We start from the raw sequence: 18,174 nt of genomic DNA on the forward strand, positions 1-18,174 counted from the left end.
AGTAATCCTGCCTATAATCGCAAAAAATCTTCAATGGTCGATTGTTGGTGTGATCCGTATTCAGTGATTCAACAGCTGGTCCAGTATGTGCGCATCGCGACTCGCCCCGTGGCTCTTATTAGCGAGAAGATTGAATAACTAACGTTATATGTATTTGTTCGCTGTTATTATCGAATCTGTATCGATATCCAGGCCGATCGGTTGATTATTATGAAAAAAATCGTTGAATGTATAGGCGACCAAGACCGCTGGCAGGTGATATATTGGATGTGGTGCACCTCCTTCCTGTTTAGCTCTGAACACATCGAGGGTTTTGGCCCGCAGCGAGAATAAAGCTCGTTCGGTGTCGTGAGGAGGAATTATTTATTTATATTTGTTTTGTCAGCTTCGAGGTTTCGATAAAGGCGTTTTAGATTGGAGTTATTGTTTATTTTCAGAAGGCTTTTGTCTTCGCTGGGAGAATCCGTTACACACGCGCATACGCATCAGCAGTAAGAGATGAGTGAGATGTCAGATGATGGGACCATGCAGGTACATCAGGTTACACGTTTTAGCTGTAATAAATGCCAATGGCTGTGTAACCATATTGTAATATGGAATAGTATATTGGATATAAAACCTCATTTGTTATTTGAACCCAGTCCAGGAATTTTTAGGCGTTATCTAGTTTCGATTCATCAGATTTACAATGTCTCCCTTAATAAGTTAAATATGGTGGTAGCAGGTTCGACGACTGCTGTTTACCTTTTTTTGCAAATATTCTGATATCAAACAGCAATGTGTCACAGAGACAACTGCTGATTTCTGTTGCATGCATCTTTAGGGGTTCTGTGAGAGTGCAAAGCCTTTAAATATGTATCTGGGAGTCAGAGCATCTCCACATAAAATCTGAAAACTTCTGGCCGTCGTTTGTTTTCTACGTTATATTAAAAGCGTGATATTATGCCGAAGGAATCACCCCCACAGCACAGAGCATGCTGTCTTCTTAGGGCCGAGGGAAGGGCATTTCCTTACTGGTGTCACAATGGGAAACCATCCCTGTTGCCTGGCTTCCTCCTGAGCTAATCTCTTTTCAAAAGGTTAATGATTTGAGATGAGCCTTCTAATGGATACACCACATTGCATTAGTACTGCGGCGCTGATAAACACAAATAGCAGAGGGCATTGGAGATATGTGAAAGCTTATGTACACTCATGCTTTTATTTGCAGACTCGTGGGCATATTGTAGAGTTTTAACCAATATTGAGTATCTTTTACCTACTTGGAGAATAATTGGGGCATGTAGGTGACATGGAAAACTGACCCGTTTGTCTTATTGGTCAGTTTTTTCTTTTGGTGATTTCTCTACCTGGTGTTTTGCTTTGAGATTTGTAAATTGACCCACATATAACCAACATAAACAAACCCACGTTATAATAACACCATGTGACAAGAAGCATCATATTTGATTTTTCTTCCTGGTCTTTTCTCTTAATACTACATTAAAATGAAATCATTTCTGTTTTGGTTGATCTCAAATGTGTCACATTATAAAATAAAATGATGCCGATACTTTCATGTGTCCATTCTTATTACGCAGACTGTTTTTGTTGTCCACCGTTTGTTTGTTTTTTGCTGCTGGCACTGATTGATAATCGTGATCTGCACCTGTGCAGCGTAAATGTGAATTTTGATGATTCACATTCGGGTCACATGGAATATGGCCTTGCTCATTGATGGTGCTTATTAACATTATAAAATAACGATTTTCATTTCAAAATGGTCTATTTTCTGTAATAATTAGATAAGCGTTATGTGTTTTAATGTTTAAAACATTCATTGAATGTTTACTTTCCTCAGTGTGCTGGCAGCAGTGATTGGGTCAGTGGCAGCGGTGCCAACAGCCATCGTCCCATGAGCTTTCTTTTGGTCTGAGCTGTCTGCTTTGGGCTCCGGCCTGGTTCGTCTGGATCACTGTGCCTCTGGCGCCGCAGTCATGGATCACCCCAGAGAGAAGGAGGGCGAGAGGCCGGTGAGGAGCAGTAAAGTGGCCCAGGGGCGCAGCGGGCACTCCAGGCCCTCCAGCTCCTCCACATCCTCTGGGGTCCTTATGGTAGGACCTAACTTTAGAGTTGGCAAGAAGATCGGCTGTGGCAATTTCGGAGAGCTGAAGCTTGGTAAGAAAAGCAATATTTCTTTCTCTTGCAAATTCTCAACTTCAGCTACCTGAGGTGAAGTTTCTTTGCCGGAGGTAAAATTCATAATTCTGGGATAATAGCAGATAATCATCAGGTTTCATACAAACTTGTGAAGTCTGTGCCAGATCGCGTCTGTGATGTCATTAAAGAAAAAAGCGGTCCTATCAAATACTTAGAAAATTAGATGTATGATCTCAGAATGTGCAAATATTGCTGACATATGGATCACTTATCTGCATTAACAAAACATATCTGCAGTTCCCAACATCTTAATATTGTGTATCTAAGTTTAAGCAGAGAAATTCGGCTTCAGTAGGTCAGACTTTGTCTCATATTTACTTTTCAGGAAAGAACCTGTACACCAATGAGTATGTTGCAATAAAGTTGGTGAGTACATTTACATTTATTATTCCATTTATGAAAATTGACAGTAATTATAAGCAGAATCTGTGTGTATTATATCTGTATCGGTAGGTTTGTCTATATATCTAATGCTTTTGCCTTAATCTTAAAACAAGCATTTTTAATGCATATTAAATAAATGTGTGAAATGTGTTCAAAGATTTCTTTGAGCCCTGGTAAGCATGAGCGCATCTTCAAAAATGTATTGTAGACCGATATTCTGGAGACCTGGAACAAAATAAATATTAGCAGTGCAAACTTAGGTGTGTCTGTCAGAAGTTTGTAAATGACTCGAGTCAATAGTGTCATTCAAATAGATCATTCAACACCATATTTGCACTGCTCATATTGAATTGCTGGATTTGTCTGTATTTGTCAGTTTGTATATACTTAAAGTGGACTTCTTTCTTCATTTTGTCCTAATATTAAGGAACCTGTGAAATCGAGAGCCCCACAGCTACATTTGGAGTACCGGTTTTACAAAACATTAGGCAGTACAGGTAAGAATAACAAACATGTTAAGACTTTGCCTTGTGTTTATTTTGATTATATTAATCGGTTCTTATCTGTCAGTTGTTTGTTATATCGTTTTCAGTTCTGTCAGTGCTTGCTCATTGTTGCGCATTGTTTTGTTATGTGTCCTCTTTATTCATACTTGTGCTCAAAGCATGAACTGTAGTCACCGGCTCAGGGCTTTGTGACTGGGATTTACCGTCATTTCACTTGCTTTGAAGCCCACGGTTGCTGGGCAGGTTTTTGTTGGATGTTTATTTTGTATTCGATTGAGGATTATTTCCCATCTGAAGTATTTGACATGTTGAGTCAAAGCCTTAGTGTTTACGGTACGCATCACCTTGCAGTTTTATGTTCACCTAGACTTTTGTAGTAAGGCAATGAAAATCCCACATGGTTCAAAATGAATGATTTGCCTTATATCGAAAATCTGTCACCTACAAGTGACTTTACAAATGTGCAGACCAGAGGCCGCATTAACCCCAAATTCTCTGTCATTGATGGATTTTGAATACCAGTGATGGATAAATCGTCTGTCAATTTGACGGGTTACATTGAGAGCAGTTTGTAATTCAGTTTTTTGTCGAGTTTGTAGCATCCAATAATTTTCTTTCACCACAAAGTGATCGCAAGCGACCGGAGGTACCCCTGCCCTGAATGCGAGCGCGAAGGACTGCAGCTGTTGGCTTTACCTGTGATACGTGCGAGGCTTACTCGGATAAGATATGTTGTTGATTAATCTTCTGGTAATCCAGCCTTGCCAAAGGGCAGTGTCAGTGTGTGTTTGTATTTAGTCTGTTTTAACAGTTTAGTTGTCCTCTGATCCCTATGGGCTGATGTTTTGTTCAATTCCTGCCCTTAATGTGGGGGAACTATTAATAATATTTCTATTTGAATGTAAATGTAGGCTGTTTTAAAAGCTTATAGGGTAAAGTTTTGTAGTCTTGTTAGTTTGGTGGCGTTTTGGCAATGGTTTTACTTGTTATCATTTAGCTTCTTTTATCAATATACTGTATTGAAGCAAGGCTAATAAAACATGTGGACGGTGCACACGAATAGCTTGTGTGTACAACGCTTCAAATTTTATAGCTGAATTTATGGCTTAATAGCAGTGATATGCTATTAAAGTATTGTGGAAATTTTACAGTTCTTTGTTATCAGAAGGGCATGCAGGATATTATGTCTGCCATAAATGTGAAATAGATAATGCCAGATCATTATCAGCTTTTTAAAATAAAGAGGAGTTTACATTCCTAATGTTTTGATAGCAAATTTCACTGTTTAAAAACAGACAAAACTGTATGGGTTTCAATCCAGCCATGGCTTAATTCAATGTATAATGGGGTCTCCCATATTAGCCAAAATTTAAGTAATATATTATGCAAGATAAAATGTCAATTTTGTACTGCAGTTATATTATGATTCAGCTGCAACATGCAATACATGGTTTTGTTTCGTGACAGACAAGCACCCCTGCCATAATGGTTCAGGTCTTTGTCTTCTCATTGAGCGGCTGCAGGGTTTGATCACTTCACGCTGCACTTTGATTCAGGAAGTAGCAGCTCGGGTCGTCACAGAGCAGCACGATGTCAGCGTTACCTTGGTGACACAATGCAAATGCTCTCATCGGTGTCTGGATGATGACTGGGCAGGGGGTGTGTCCTATGAGACTCCGCTCGCACATTCCTCAGTCATCATACTCGTACTAAGTTCAAACTTTATCAAACAGTAACAAGGATAAAGACTATGACAGTCCTGTAAAGACTTCCATGGCCCACTGCTCTGTGAGCTAGTCGGTCATTTATGTTGTGTTTATGTAGTAGGGTGATTAAGGGTTGTCATTGAAATTAAAGGATGCTATTACATCTATTGTGCCTTCTTTATACTTCTAAACGTGCTGGGTGCTTAAGCTTAACATGGTCAACTTATTAAAAACGAGTTGGACGCATGACGTAGTATTTCTGTGCTCGATACTGTCCGCCAGCACTACAACCTGTTTCGGATCCCTGTTTCGAAACAAGGACACTAAGGTTTTATTGGCCATTCTCCTGGAAGAGCACTCCCATGAATGAACCAGAGAGTGAGCGTAGAGCACGTCCATCAGCGTGTTTCCTTCCTGGAGAAGCTGTGGTGGGCATCGCGCGTATCAGTGTATTGTAGTTGTTTTAGCTAATAGAGCTAATAATGTGAGGGGGAAAAGAGCCTTGTCAGGTTTCAAAAAGACCCGATGTTACGATAGCAGTGGATGGAGTTTGTATTTCCCAGAAAGTGTAAAATAAAAACTAGGGATGCACCGATACCAGTATCGGTATCTGGCCCGATACCAAGCTCATGTACTCGTACTCATAAAAATTCCCCGATACCAAAGACCGATACCTCACGTGACGTAATTGACAGAACGTTCCAGTGCACACAGAGACACCTGCCGTAGCAGACACAATGTCATAGTGTGTTCACACCTAAATCGCGCTATTCGTGTGTAGTTGGACGCTTGAACATTTTGAGCTTACTCGCTTCATTCGCGCCCGGAATTCGCTTCATTCGCAAGTGAAATTCGCGTCATTGGGGGGGTTTCTGGCAGGCGGCTCCAGTCTTCTTGCGAAATGGCGAACACGGATTTTGTTGAGCAGGTAGCTGCTCATTATGTGCTATGGAAGGCTGAAGATAGACGTAGACTCGTTCGGCTGGGTCCATCAGATCCTTAGGAGGCGCAGTCCTTCATTGTTGTTTCAGATTTCTGCCTCCGCTCGCTATGTCATAATCACATCACTACCAGAGCAAGCTCCTGATTGGTTAATGCGCCGAAAATTTTCAACTTGCGCGAATAACGTGAATGCTTAATTTGCGCCGCCTCATTCGCGTGAATCGCACCGCAAGTAGGTCTATCGCGTCTTTGCATTGACTTAACATGTAAATCACTCTCTCTTAACGCTTCTTCGCACTTAGCAGTGTGGAAATATTTCAAAATCAATGACGACGACCGACGCATGGCAATCTGCATGCTTATGTCCTTGGTTTTACCCTTTGGAGGTTATTGGACACTGTGAATTTTGGGCTTTGAAAATTTTTGATAAGCACATAAGATTGATTGATTTTTTTCATAATATGAGTTGAAGTTGTTAAAAATAAAGATGCTGATATTTTCATGAGTCTCATTGTGTTGTTCTTAGAAAATTGCCACAAACAAAACAAAAAACTGTACAACAGGCATCGGTATCGGCGAGTACCAGGGAAAAAGTATCGGTACTCGATCCTTAAAATGTGGTATCGGTGCATCCCTAATTAAAACATTATGAATGGTGACTTAAATGATTTTAAATGGCAGCAAAGTCTGATTCTGGATCATACATGTAAGGCTCGATCAAACTGTAAGCCATAGTTAACGTTATGATAACAACAATACTTTTTGGGACAGTATTTACATCCATGCAACTGCTGGCGGACGTCGCGCAGAGCGTACTCGACTGTAGCTCCGCCCATTGGAACGGCCCTGGGAGGTCAGCTTTCTTCAGAAATAATCATACAGCTGTATCGGTCTTCTGTAAATGTGAGAACTAAACACTTTTCAGAGATATGAAGAACTCAATGCTACTCTACAGGTACTCAAGATAAACATAAGATTAGCAGAACCAGCTTATTTAACCCCTCCTTTGAAGGGATGGTTCACCTGAAGATGAAAATTCTGTGGTAATTCTTCCTCGAGTCATTCAAAACCTGTTTATGACTGTGGAAGACAAAAGAAGATATTTTGAGAAATGTCGCAGTGGTTTTGTGCCCATATAGTGAAAGTTTATTGTGGGTTGTTTGGGTTACCAACGTTGTAAAAGATTTTGGTTTGACAGACGGATAGCTCACTACTTGAATAAATAGAAATGCTTCAGTGTTAAATGTAAATGTAAAAATGTCATCCTCACATGTTACTTCAGTGTTTTTTGCAGCTTTTTAAAAACAAGCTGACACGGATTCAATGCATCATTTTACATTCAGGAAAACGTATTATTCCTTATATTAAAGAGTATTTGTATCATCAGTTACCAGCCATACCAGTTTATTTGGCCACAATGTTTACGTCAGTGAAAGAAACAACAAAGCATTTACCAAAGCTTCCCTTTGAAGTAGAACACAGCTGTCAGTTTTTAATGCCGCTTGTAAAATGTGTAGATAAGTATGTAGATCTGGGGTGTGTATGGGGCTTGTGCAGACAGGAAGAGGGTGGAGCAGCTTTTCAGCAGCAGGTAATCAATAATTCAGCAAACGGCACTGCTACTACTCAATCTACAGGAGCCGTCTCAACAAACCACTCATCAGTTATATTCGAGGAAATCTGTGTGTTTGTGAATGCCATCTGTGCTGAGATCACAGGCTAGTCCAGTTCTATGTTGAGGAGCTGCAAACCTAAAACTGCCTTGGCTTGCATGGGACCAAACTGTGTCTTTGGGGAGTCTTTTGCACAATATTTGCTTTTAATGAGTAAATCATCAAAATATTATTATGTAATAGAATATGTAAGCAGTAAGCACTGTCAACAAGAGCCAGTTAAGTTTAGCTTTTTTATTTTAAAAAACCTGTGCTTTGCCAGTTATTTAACGTAAACGTTTTTCGTTTCATATGAATTTCTTGTTTATTTAATATAAAGGTTTTTCTTTAGTATTCCTTTCTTAGTCATTTCTTATTTATTTTTTGCACAGTGTGTGCTATGATTACTCGTTTTGTTGATATAGGCTACTTATCAAACGTAAAGGTGTGTCATGATTATTCATTTTGTTAAAGGCACCCTATCTGATGTTAAGGTTTTTAATTGAGTACTTGTTTTTTTATATCTCGTATTCTGTCTCGTAGCAAACCTCCCACCCCTGGTGTCACTGGTACTTCTGGTGTTTTTACATGTCTATTTACTGGTGGGAAAATTTCATCACAGGTATACTTGACATTCCGCGTCCGTCCCCCGCACAAACAGACAAGTTCAACACATGCGCAGTACAAATTAGATTAGATTAGATTAGATTCAACTTTATTGTCATTACACATATACAAGTACAGTGTAACGAAATGTAGTTTAGGTCTAACCAGCAGTGCAGTTAGCAAGTGCAGGATATACAGTTAGAATAAATACAGAATACAATAGTGAGAATATAATACAGTGGGCATGGACTATAAAAATATTTTGCAGTAGGAATGTTCTATGAAAATATGACAGTAGGTATATACTATGAACAATATATACAGATGACTAAATACTATGAACATTAATGTACAGGTGGCTATGAACAGATAATAATTTAGACTAAAATAGTGTAAGTGACTTAGGTATGCATAAATTATTGACATTGGCTATTAAAGTTGCAGTGCAATAGGTGAGTTAATGCAGTTGTTGAAGTTGCAGTTATTAAAGTTACGGTGCAGTATATGAGTTAATGCAGTTATTAAAGTTACGGTGCAGTATATGAGTTAATGCAGTTAATAGGTTGCAGTCCAGAAGATGAGTTAATGCAGTTAATAAGGTTACAGAGCAGTAGATTAGTTAATACAGTTACTGAAGTTACAGTGCACTTGATGAGTAGATGCAGTTAATAGAGTTACAGTGCAGTTGATTAGTTAATGCAGTTATTGAAGTTATAGTGCAATTGATGAGTAGATGCAGTTAATAGAGTTAAAGTGCAGTTGGTTAGTTAATGAGTACGTATACTCCACCAGACGGCAGAGGGCAGCACTAAGCTGGGGTGTGCGGACCCTTGTGATGACGAAAATTGCGTCATGCGGGCGGTTTGCGAACGCAGATGGATGGAATATACATGTGGCTTTAAGTGTCTAGCATGTGTAAAAAACAGCCTATGATAGTTAATAATCCACATAAACCAGAAGTAGTCTCTTCCAAGGAGCAGTTTCAGATTCTTCGTAGGGAAAACTCCGCCCACAACAGGCAACGACCTGCACTATTAGGAAAGACACACCCCAAAGTTAGAAGCACATGATCTGCCATTGCTGTATCCTCTCTGTGAGGTTTGTATGATTGTACAATGTCTCCCTACGATGAAATCATCGTAGGGAAAACTACGCCCACAGTAGGCAACTACCTGCCATATTAGGAAAGACACACCCTAAAGTGAGCAGTGCAGGGTCCGCCATTGCTGTATCCTCTCTGTAGGGTTTGTATGATTGTACAATGTCTCCCTACGATGAAATCATCGCAGGGAAAACTACGCCCACAGCAGGCAACTACCTGCCCTATAAGGAAAGACACACCCTAAAGTGAGGAGTGCAGGGTCCGCCATTGCTGTATCCTCTCTGTAGGGTTTGTATGATTGTACAATGTCTACCTACGATGAAATCATCGCAGGGAAAACTACGCCCACAGCAGGCAACTACCTGCCCTATAAGGAAAGACACACCCTAAAGTGAGCAGTGCAGGGTCCGCCATTGCTGTATCCTCTCTGTAGGGTTTGTATGATTGTACAATGTCTCCCTACGATGAAATCATCGCAGGGAAAACTACGCCCACAGCAGGCAACTACCTGCCCTATAATGAAAGACACACCCTAAAGTGAGGAGTGCAGGGTCCGCCATTGCTGTATTCTCTCTGTAGCATTTGCATGCTTGTAATCACTCTGTAATGCCTCACAGACCTTGTACAAGTTTACAAATGTGTTTTTGGATGTACCAATGAGCATAAAAGTCTTCATAGGATACCACCGTCTGACTCACTGAGGACATCCTGGTAAAATGTTAGTTTTGAAGGAAATGCTGTTGTGAAAAGCTTTTCTGTCTAATACACTGATATAGCATGTGCGTGTTCACATATCTCTAAAAACACTTCGGTGTCATTTCTACTGCTTGCAAATGTCTCCTGGCCCATCTGTTTGTTTTAAGTTTATCCTAGCTCTACATGTTCTCTATCTTTCACAGTGCTGTGTTTGATGTCCAACAGCAGGATTTGTGTCTTGGTGATGAATCAGCAATTCAGGAAAGGTGGCACTCTGACCACAAGCGTTTCCAGGATGTTCACTTAGCACTGTTATCGCATGACGTCTGAAAAGCAGTCCGCTGATTAAACTGCCTGGAAGAAACTGGTGTAATTCTACACCCATGCCTCTGTCAGCTTCTAGAGCGAGAGCGTTGTGTTGGAGTAACACCGCATCAGCAGAGCCCACATAACCCATGAACCCCTGACTCTTCCCAGCGCGTGATGGAATAGAGTCTGCTGACCTTGTTTCATATAGACACAGTGTCGGTTTTCAACTGTTGAGTCGGCGTTGTGATACCAGCCAATTTAATGTTAGGGGACCCGCGGTGTATGTGGATAGAAATAGCTAATTCTAAGGTAATTAAAACATAGTGTCATTATATAGGGTCTTTGTACAGCTCTGGAGACATAGTTATGTACATTATATTGCATTTCTTTCAATAGATTCTCCCAAAAATTCACATTGGACCTTTTAAGGAACATTTCACCGGCAAATCAAAAGTTCCCAATGTTTACTCGCCCTCAAGGCATCCTGACTGAATATGACTTTCTTCTTGAAGAATAATGCTGCCGGTGTTATAATACCACGTATCATTTTACTTCCAAGCGGTAGAATGGGAGTGAACGGGTGTCTACTTTTTGATGCTCCAAAAGTGCATCCATCGATCAAATAACTGCGTTATTCTTCAAGAAGAAAGTTATATTCAGTCAGAATGCCTTGAGGGTGAGTAAAACGGGGGGATTTTGGTTTTGCCGGTGAAATATCCCTTTACGCTGTTTGTTTTAGACACAGACTCTGTGTCCTGCGAGCACATCTAAATCTTGGCTGTACTCTATTGTAACCATTCATTTTTGAGAATGTTTGTTTGCAAACCCCGTGACTACTACAGGAAGTGATGCTCTTGGTGGTCAGGTGAAAGAGATGCTATTGTCACTGCAGCACGTGTTCCTGAGGATGTGCTTCCCCTTACGTCCTCTACTGTGCAACCCGACCCCAAAGGTCCACCCTCCCCCAGGCACGACTGCAGGGAATGTCTCTCCCTCATTTCTGCCCATCATGGACACAGGGAGTCATGCAGTCACGATGCTTTTCTCAACCACAAAAGTGATGTCTAGTGTTGGGTGCCAAGTGTTTCAAAGATTGTGCACATATGACACCAATTTGTATCCGTAATAGTTTGTCATGCTTATGCTTTCGGCCAAGAGGATTATTATTCATTACAAAGCAGGCAGAACCTTTAGTGAAGCATCACGATGCATCTGTGAATCTGATATTCTTCTACAGGAGTAACCTCAGCGGAGGAGGTGCTGTATGGGCTCCCTCCATTGGGCCCACCCGCTGAGATCTCCGCTCAGACTTTATGGATAGGGGGATGGGGTGATGGAGGGGTGGAGAGTCTCTGCTTTGTGATTCTCACCTTCCTCCATCCGCTTGTTCTTGCCTTCAGCATGTTCGCACAAATAAAAGCTGAATGTAACACTTGGTCATTGATGGTTTGAAACATTATTCGTCCATCATTTAATACAGATGGATTCATTCTCGGTTTGGTCTGTAGAGCTTTTTCTGTTGTGAGGAATCCGGTAATACACGACTGTGTTTGTGCTTTTTGGGTATATGCAATAATGAAATCTGTTTACATAACAGACCCTTACAGTTGATACTGGCTCTAGATCTATAGATTAAACACAGTTATGGTGACCTTTGTTTGTTGTGGAGAGCACGCTGTGGCCCATAATTATTTTTCTTAGCCGTATTTTAAAATGGTTATTTGGAGCCGTGGTTAATTCTACAGGTTAGACATATTTTGACTGGTGAATGCTGTGATTGACATATGCGTATATCGAAAGCGACTAATGGCTAAAATACAGTACAAGACTTTTGCTCCGATTTTGCCCTGAATTTCAGTCTGTGCCAGTCTTCAGGTTTTATCGGTTTGTGTTTCTCTATCTAAACTTCCAAAAAGTCTGTAAAATCTGTTCAGATTTTTAAAGTCTTGTAGTGTATTCCAGCCATTACGGTACCTTTTACAAAAACCACAATGTTTGAGGTGTAAGGGTTTTGGGTATACATGACTCCTATTGACCTGGTTTTCACTACAGCTGTCCATTTTAAACTCATTTTGTTTTTACTTTAATAGTTTTTGATAGTGTAAATTGATGACAGACTCAGTGTTAAAGGTTTGCGCTCAAAGACCTGACTTTGCAACACTAGTCCGTCTTAACATGAACGTTGCTGTCCTGAAGCATGCCATGCCAACATGCCCGGACATGATTTTGAGAGAGAGGGACGTTTTTAGCAGTATCACTCGGCTGGATATCTTGCATAGTCACTGCACTTCCAGCTGATTCTGATCTGGTAAGAGGCTGCATCGCATGTGATTCTGTGTGTGCGGTGTCTCATAGATGAAACCACCTTTCTGTGATGTTAAAGGACCAGAAGTGACATCATACCGTTAAATGTAGCATTTGGAAAAACTTTCTTTCCAGTAAGTGTGAATGGAAAATTGACAAATGTAAGGTCAGAGCCGTGACGAGGTTAGTTATTGTTACTCATCTTTTGCTCCACCGAACCAAAATGATGGCGTGATCAGTGCACTCTCTCTCACACGCTCTCTCTCACTCCCATATGCCTGGGCACGTAGCTCTTATCAATAAGGTATGACATCACTGGTCCATCCCATCTGCTCAGATGAATGTGTTATGATTACGTACAAGCATCATATTCAAACTCTATTTGTAAAGTAGACGTAACCAAATACAAAATATGTTTTACGTTTACACAAATTTACAATGGCCTTTTACAAATAACCATATGTTTACTGTTAATGCGTTTTTGCTGGTTTATTACCACATACATACATTTTATATAATGAAATGGATTTTCATGTGTGTGAATTTATATTTATACTTTATTATTTACTTTATATTTAGTTTAATGATTAATAGGTTAATCTTTACCTGTTGTGTAAATATAATTGTTTGGTCAGATCAACCTTTCAATACAGTTTCTCAATACAATAGTGTGTGCATATGCGTGTGTGTGCATGCGTGTTGCGTAGGAGAGGTGCTGATGAGGGGAAGGATGCTTTGGTGGGAGGCAAAGCTTCTCTCGATCCTCAAGCACAGCTTTGTGAATGACATAACACCGCCCCTAGCTCTTATGTAATCCATGTCCATCTCTCTCTTCCTCTCACATGGCACACAGCTCAGGCCACCTAAACACAAAATAAATTTGATGCTGGTACCCAGCTTCTCCTACATCCTAATGTAAGTGGGCATATGGTCCACTGATGGTGTCCAATTGAAGTCCAATTTGACAATTGATGAAGCGTGATTATATTGAATGTTGAGAAGATGTGCGTTTCTACCGTCAGTTTTATTTTTACTTGCCAAAACGTTTATATCTGGAGCTATTCCAGAGACATAGAGAATGAAGACATCTATGGATTAGTGATGTACTCCAGTGACTATTTTTCCAAGCTGAACCCATTTCCCAGACATTGATAAAGATGTCCTTAACTGACTGTCATTTATTTTAGTAAATGCTTCCTTACAGCAAGTGGCTAAAGAGTAACTTCTCATATGTCATAATTTCCCATCATAGGCTGTGTTCACACTTTACTTTTTTTTACAAGAAAAAGTTGACAATGGCACTTTTTTAGTAATAAAAAATTGCGCTTGCTGCTTTGCGGTTACAAACTGCAGCCGGCAATGTTCAAAGATAGCAATTTATGCATGAAAGCAGACAGGCTTCATAGGCAGCCTAACGGAAGTCTATTTAAATTATACACAGAAAGCATCTTTGCAATAACCAATCACTCATTTAAAAACTACACGACTAATTTCTTGCTATAAATGCAATCAGAATTTATTGTAATTGAAAATTAAACTTATATTTATACAAAACTATGCTCCAACGGGGGTTTCGGACACCATTAAATTTTTCTGAGATTGGGCCCTCTCGACCAATCACATTCCTCGCATGTTGTTATGAAAACGACAGGTCTCTGTCATTGTTTAGCAGTGAAAAAAGTGCTTGACTCAGAGCGTTTTGTTTTTCAGAAAAGTTTTTTAAACTCAAAAGACACTCCGGGCTGCAGAAAACCACTATTTACTCCATAGGATTATAATGTAAAACAGACGCTTGCTATTCAAAAAAGAAATCAAGTGTGAACACGGCCAAACCGAAACCAAAGAAAAGGGCACACATCTCTTCCTCTAGAAAGTCTGGTAAAGTTGTCTTTTGTCTGAGGTTAATGTGTAGCTGTATTGTGTTGAACTCTGATATACCTCTGTGCAGCCCCTCACATCAAGACTTGACTCCATGAGACTAGCTGGGAATCAGTTTGGCTACTAATCAACCAGCTCAAGTGTGATGATGTACCCGACTCAATGGCCTGATGTTCTTCAGCTGAATGGGGTTTGTTTGTGTCCGTGTTTGGGTGTATCAGACTGCAGAAACATTTAATGGCTTACCATAGTTTAATCCCCTCAGGCGCTGAGAAAATGTTCCGTCGGCCAAGCTTTCCTCAGGCTCGGCGCCATTTGTAATGTCCAATGTATGCATGCGGATATGATATATGGCTGTGTGTAGTATATTTTACATGCGTTCGTCAGTTTTATACATCGAATCATTTATGACAAAACACATAAATATTACTTGGCATTTTCATTTAAATTGACTAATATATTTGAGCACAATTAATAACAAAGGAATCTCATGTAATGCATTGAATTAAACGTGAAATTTTAGAAAGACAAAATACTACTTTTTTGTAAAACATACTCCAGTAATGCTTTATTTACAGACTCCAAAAATTGTGAATTTAAATGTAGTAAACTGTAAATGGTTTTAAAAAATTAGAGCATCTGAGATGAAGCGTTTGACCTGTAGAAATTTGTTAATCAGACGTGTGCGCACCTGACCCACGGTTAACTTCCGGTTTGTGTTTGGCTAGTGTCTGATATAAGTATTTATATTTTATTTTATTTATGTTCATAATCATTTATATTATTATTTTATTGTACAATAATTTTATTAAATGAACGATTTGTTGAATTTATATGCATGTTCATTTGATTAAATAAACAATTTGTTGAATAGGTCCTCTAGTTTTGACACATTTAAAGAAACAGACTTTGACATCTAGTGGTTGAGCTTGGTATCGCAGTATAAATTAAAAATATCGGAGAGACAACTTTAGCCAACTAACAGTTCTTCTCCGTTTCTTTTTATTGTTATCAGAAAGAATCGACTCTTATTGTTTGTGAATGTGTACCGGTAATTTAGTGTGGGTCACAAGTGCTCATGCGCATCAACGTTTGTTTATGTTGTTAAGATGAAACCGTCTTAATAGTACTACAATCTATCAGTTCTATTTCGTTATTGATCCAAAATGATACCGTAGTGTTGCTCCATCTTGTTCATATGCCAAAACTGATAGATCTAACTATCCGGCAGACTTTGATCAATTTATTATAACATCACTTCATCTCCTGCCTGATGTTTTTCCCCTCTGACATCAAAGTTGAAGAGAGAAAGCGTAGTTGCGTACAGATAAACACTTTTTTGAGAGATTACACTGATACATTCATTACGATGTGTGCACTGTATTCTTTGAATGCTTGCTCGCATGTTCCTGCAACATCTAGCAGTGGAGTGCCAATAGAAAGCTTGTGAACGTGTTAATCACTAGAGATGGAGAGAGACGGATTGCGTGTTATGTGCATTCTGAACACTAGATGAGTCATCGGCAGGCCAACAGTGCGCTCTATTCTCAGGAGTGTTACAACAACACAATGGGCAGTGTGGGCTCAGCCTAAAGCTACCTACATCATACATGCACACAGTTTAGAGATGTTTATTTGTGGACACTTAGTAAATATAGCTTCTAGGAGATAGGATTGGAGGAATCTTAAACTGGCTTTTCAGATGATTTTATCCATAATGGACTACTTGCACATCGTGTTCCACATTTTCCTCGATGCTGGTCAGTCATTTCCGGTAACAGTGTTAAGCCGCGGGTATACTTGACTTTCCTGGTGCGTGACAGCACAGCTTCTTTTGTATACTCATCACGGATTAAGCGCAGACGTCCGAGTTCGACATATGAGCAATACAATGTGTGTGCTCTACTAGACCGTTAGAGGGCAGCGCTGAGTCGCATCATTGACAGACCCACTGCAAATTAATGATAGAGGAAGTCATTCACCGTTGCAAACAATCCGAGCAAACAGCAAGCCAACGAGAACACAACCAAACAGTATGGAGAAGGATATTCTGCTTAGCTAACTGTTCTTGGTTTCAGCGTTTTGATCTTCTTCGACCACTGCACTTTCTGTGTGTGTGTATTAACCCCTAGTGGACTGGTACACTATTCTCGTGCATTTGCTGCTGTACACGTCTCGTTCGTGCGGTCTAAAAAAATAGGCTGTGCGCGGAAGGGGTGTGTGGACAGCCACGACTCTCGCGATGCCGTAATGCGCGCGGACACAGACAGCTGGACTATACTTGCAGCTTTAAGCACATCAACATGCAGAGATCTCTCAATTTGAAACTAAAAAAATCCTGCTTGTGACGTTATCATGCTTTAATGTTAAATTGGCAGAAGTTCACCTCGTATGTTTTATAAACGGATTCTCATCTGTTGAATAATAAAGCCGCTGTAGTCACCCTACAGCAGTCCATCGCTATCCGAAACTGTGTTTCCTAATGGTTTCGTCTCATTCAAAGATTATATTTCATACATTTTAACGACGATAAAATGACACCATGCAATGATTGTTATATGTTCTATGTGGATTTTAAATTAATTAGACGTTCACTCACAGTACAAATTATTTTAATATAGCAATGTGCAGATAGAGCAGATTTAGTTACAAATAGTTACAAATTTGTGATATTTATCCATACCGTTAAAAGTACACTTTTAGATAGGTTTATAGCTATTGACAAAAATGCATTTGCTTATGGATAGCATTGAATTTGAGCGACACAACAGCGATCCGAACATGTAATGTGTGTTCGTCAGGTCCCTGCTATTTCACGCATGAAACACTGCAGTATTTTTAACTTCCGCATCGTTCGCCGTAAGGGTAAACGATGTTCCGGTTACAGCAGTATCCAAGTCTTAACAACGGTGTATGGATTGAATGGCTTCGTATAAATAATGTAAACAAGCTTTATTCCTTATCACCCCTTGTTTAAGGTAAAGATCTTAAATTTAAAAACACCTCGCAGCTAAGAGTGGGCTCTAGTGCTACTGTTTTGGTCTAAATCTAAGGTTTGTATTGTTTACGGGACAGCAAACTTAGGCAGGTACTTGCTGATTTGAACTACTGAACTGCATATAATAAATCCAGTGATGATGTTCTCATCATTCTCATTTAATTCTTTGCCTGTCTGGTTTGGTTCTGCATTATATCGATGAAATAAACATTAAAGGCAGCTCCTTGTGCTGGAAAGACAGCACCCAACCCCTTCCGTCAGACTCGCATCACACTTTCTGTTTCAGAAAATGCCATTGCTTCTGATATTATCAAAAATATTTTTATAATGTAATAATATACAAAACCAGACGGGTGCATTGGAGCATTGCCATGCATTATGTATGTTTGTTTTATGTTCGCTCTGTGTTACTGTGTTTATGTAGTTTATACAGTATATTAAAATAAACAGAAGACCATGATTATTCCGAAATATTTGAATCTTATGTGTAGTATTGAAAGTGACCCATTTAAAGATTGGAGAAGGACAATATAGCGGTTTATGGTAAGCATTTTATAATAAGGTCTAATTTATTCATAAACTTTAAAATTAACCAAGGTGAAGAAATACAAAGAAACCACCTTAGTCTATGTTATCTTATTTACTAACAAATATGAACGAGTGAAATATGAAGTAATTCCTTATAATGCAGGTCTAAATAACACGGGATCTAGGGTGTATAAACTCAAAACACTTAAATGAATATTAGCAGTCTGAGTACACAAAACAGATAAACACACAGCTATACATTTTTATGTTTAATATAGATTAAAGTAGCAAAACAAGACATTACAGTTAAGCTCAAGTAGCTTTAAATGACACAAGCGCATTCGATTACAATGGGATTTAATTT

The 18,174-nt window shown here is 39.5% G+C and overlaps 1 protein-coding gene across 2 annotated transcripts in view; it reads left to right on the forward strand.

The window, feature by feature from the left end:
- csnk1g1 (casein kinase 1, gamma 1) overlaps nt 1-18,174 on the forward strand; it is a 32,329-nt gene that overhangs the window by 572 nt on the left and 13,583 nt on the right. For both annotated transcript variants that reach the window (XM_079480689.1, XM_079480690.1), the window contains exons 2-4: nt 1,841-2,157; nt 2,525-2,565; nt 3,011-3,080. In XM_079480689.1, coding sequence (XP_079336815.1) covers nt 1,977-2,157; nt 2,525-2,565; nt 3,011-3,080 — 292 coding nt within the window. In that variant the 5' untranslated portion in view covers nt 1,841-1,976. The remainder of the gene's footprint in view (nt 1-1,840; nt 2,158-2,524; nt 2,566-3,010; nt 3,081-18,174) is intronic.

The sequence above is a fragment of the Barbatula barbatula genome (assembly GCF_947034865.1).
Source record: "Barbatula barbatula genome assembly, chromosome: 1".
Classification (NCBI taxonomy): Eukaryota; Metazoa; Chordata; class Actinopteri; order Cypriniformes; family Nemacheilidae; genus Barbatula; species Barbatula barbatula.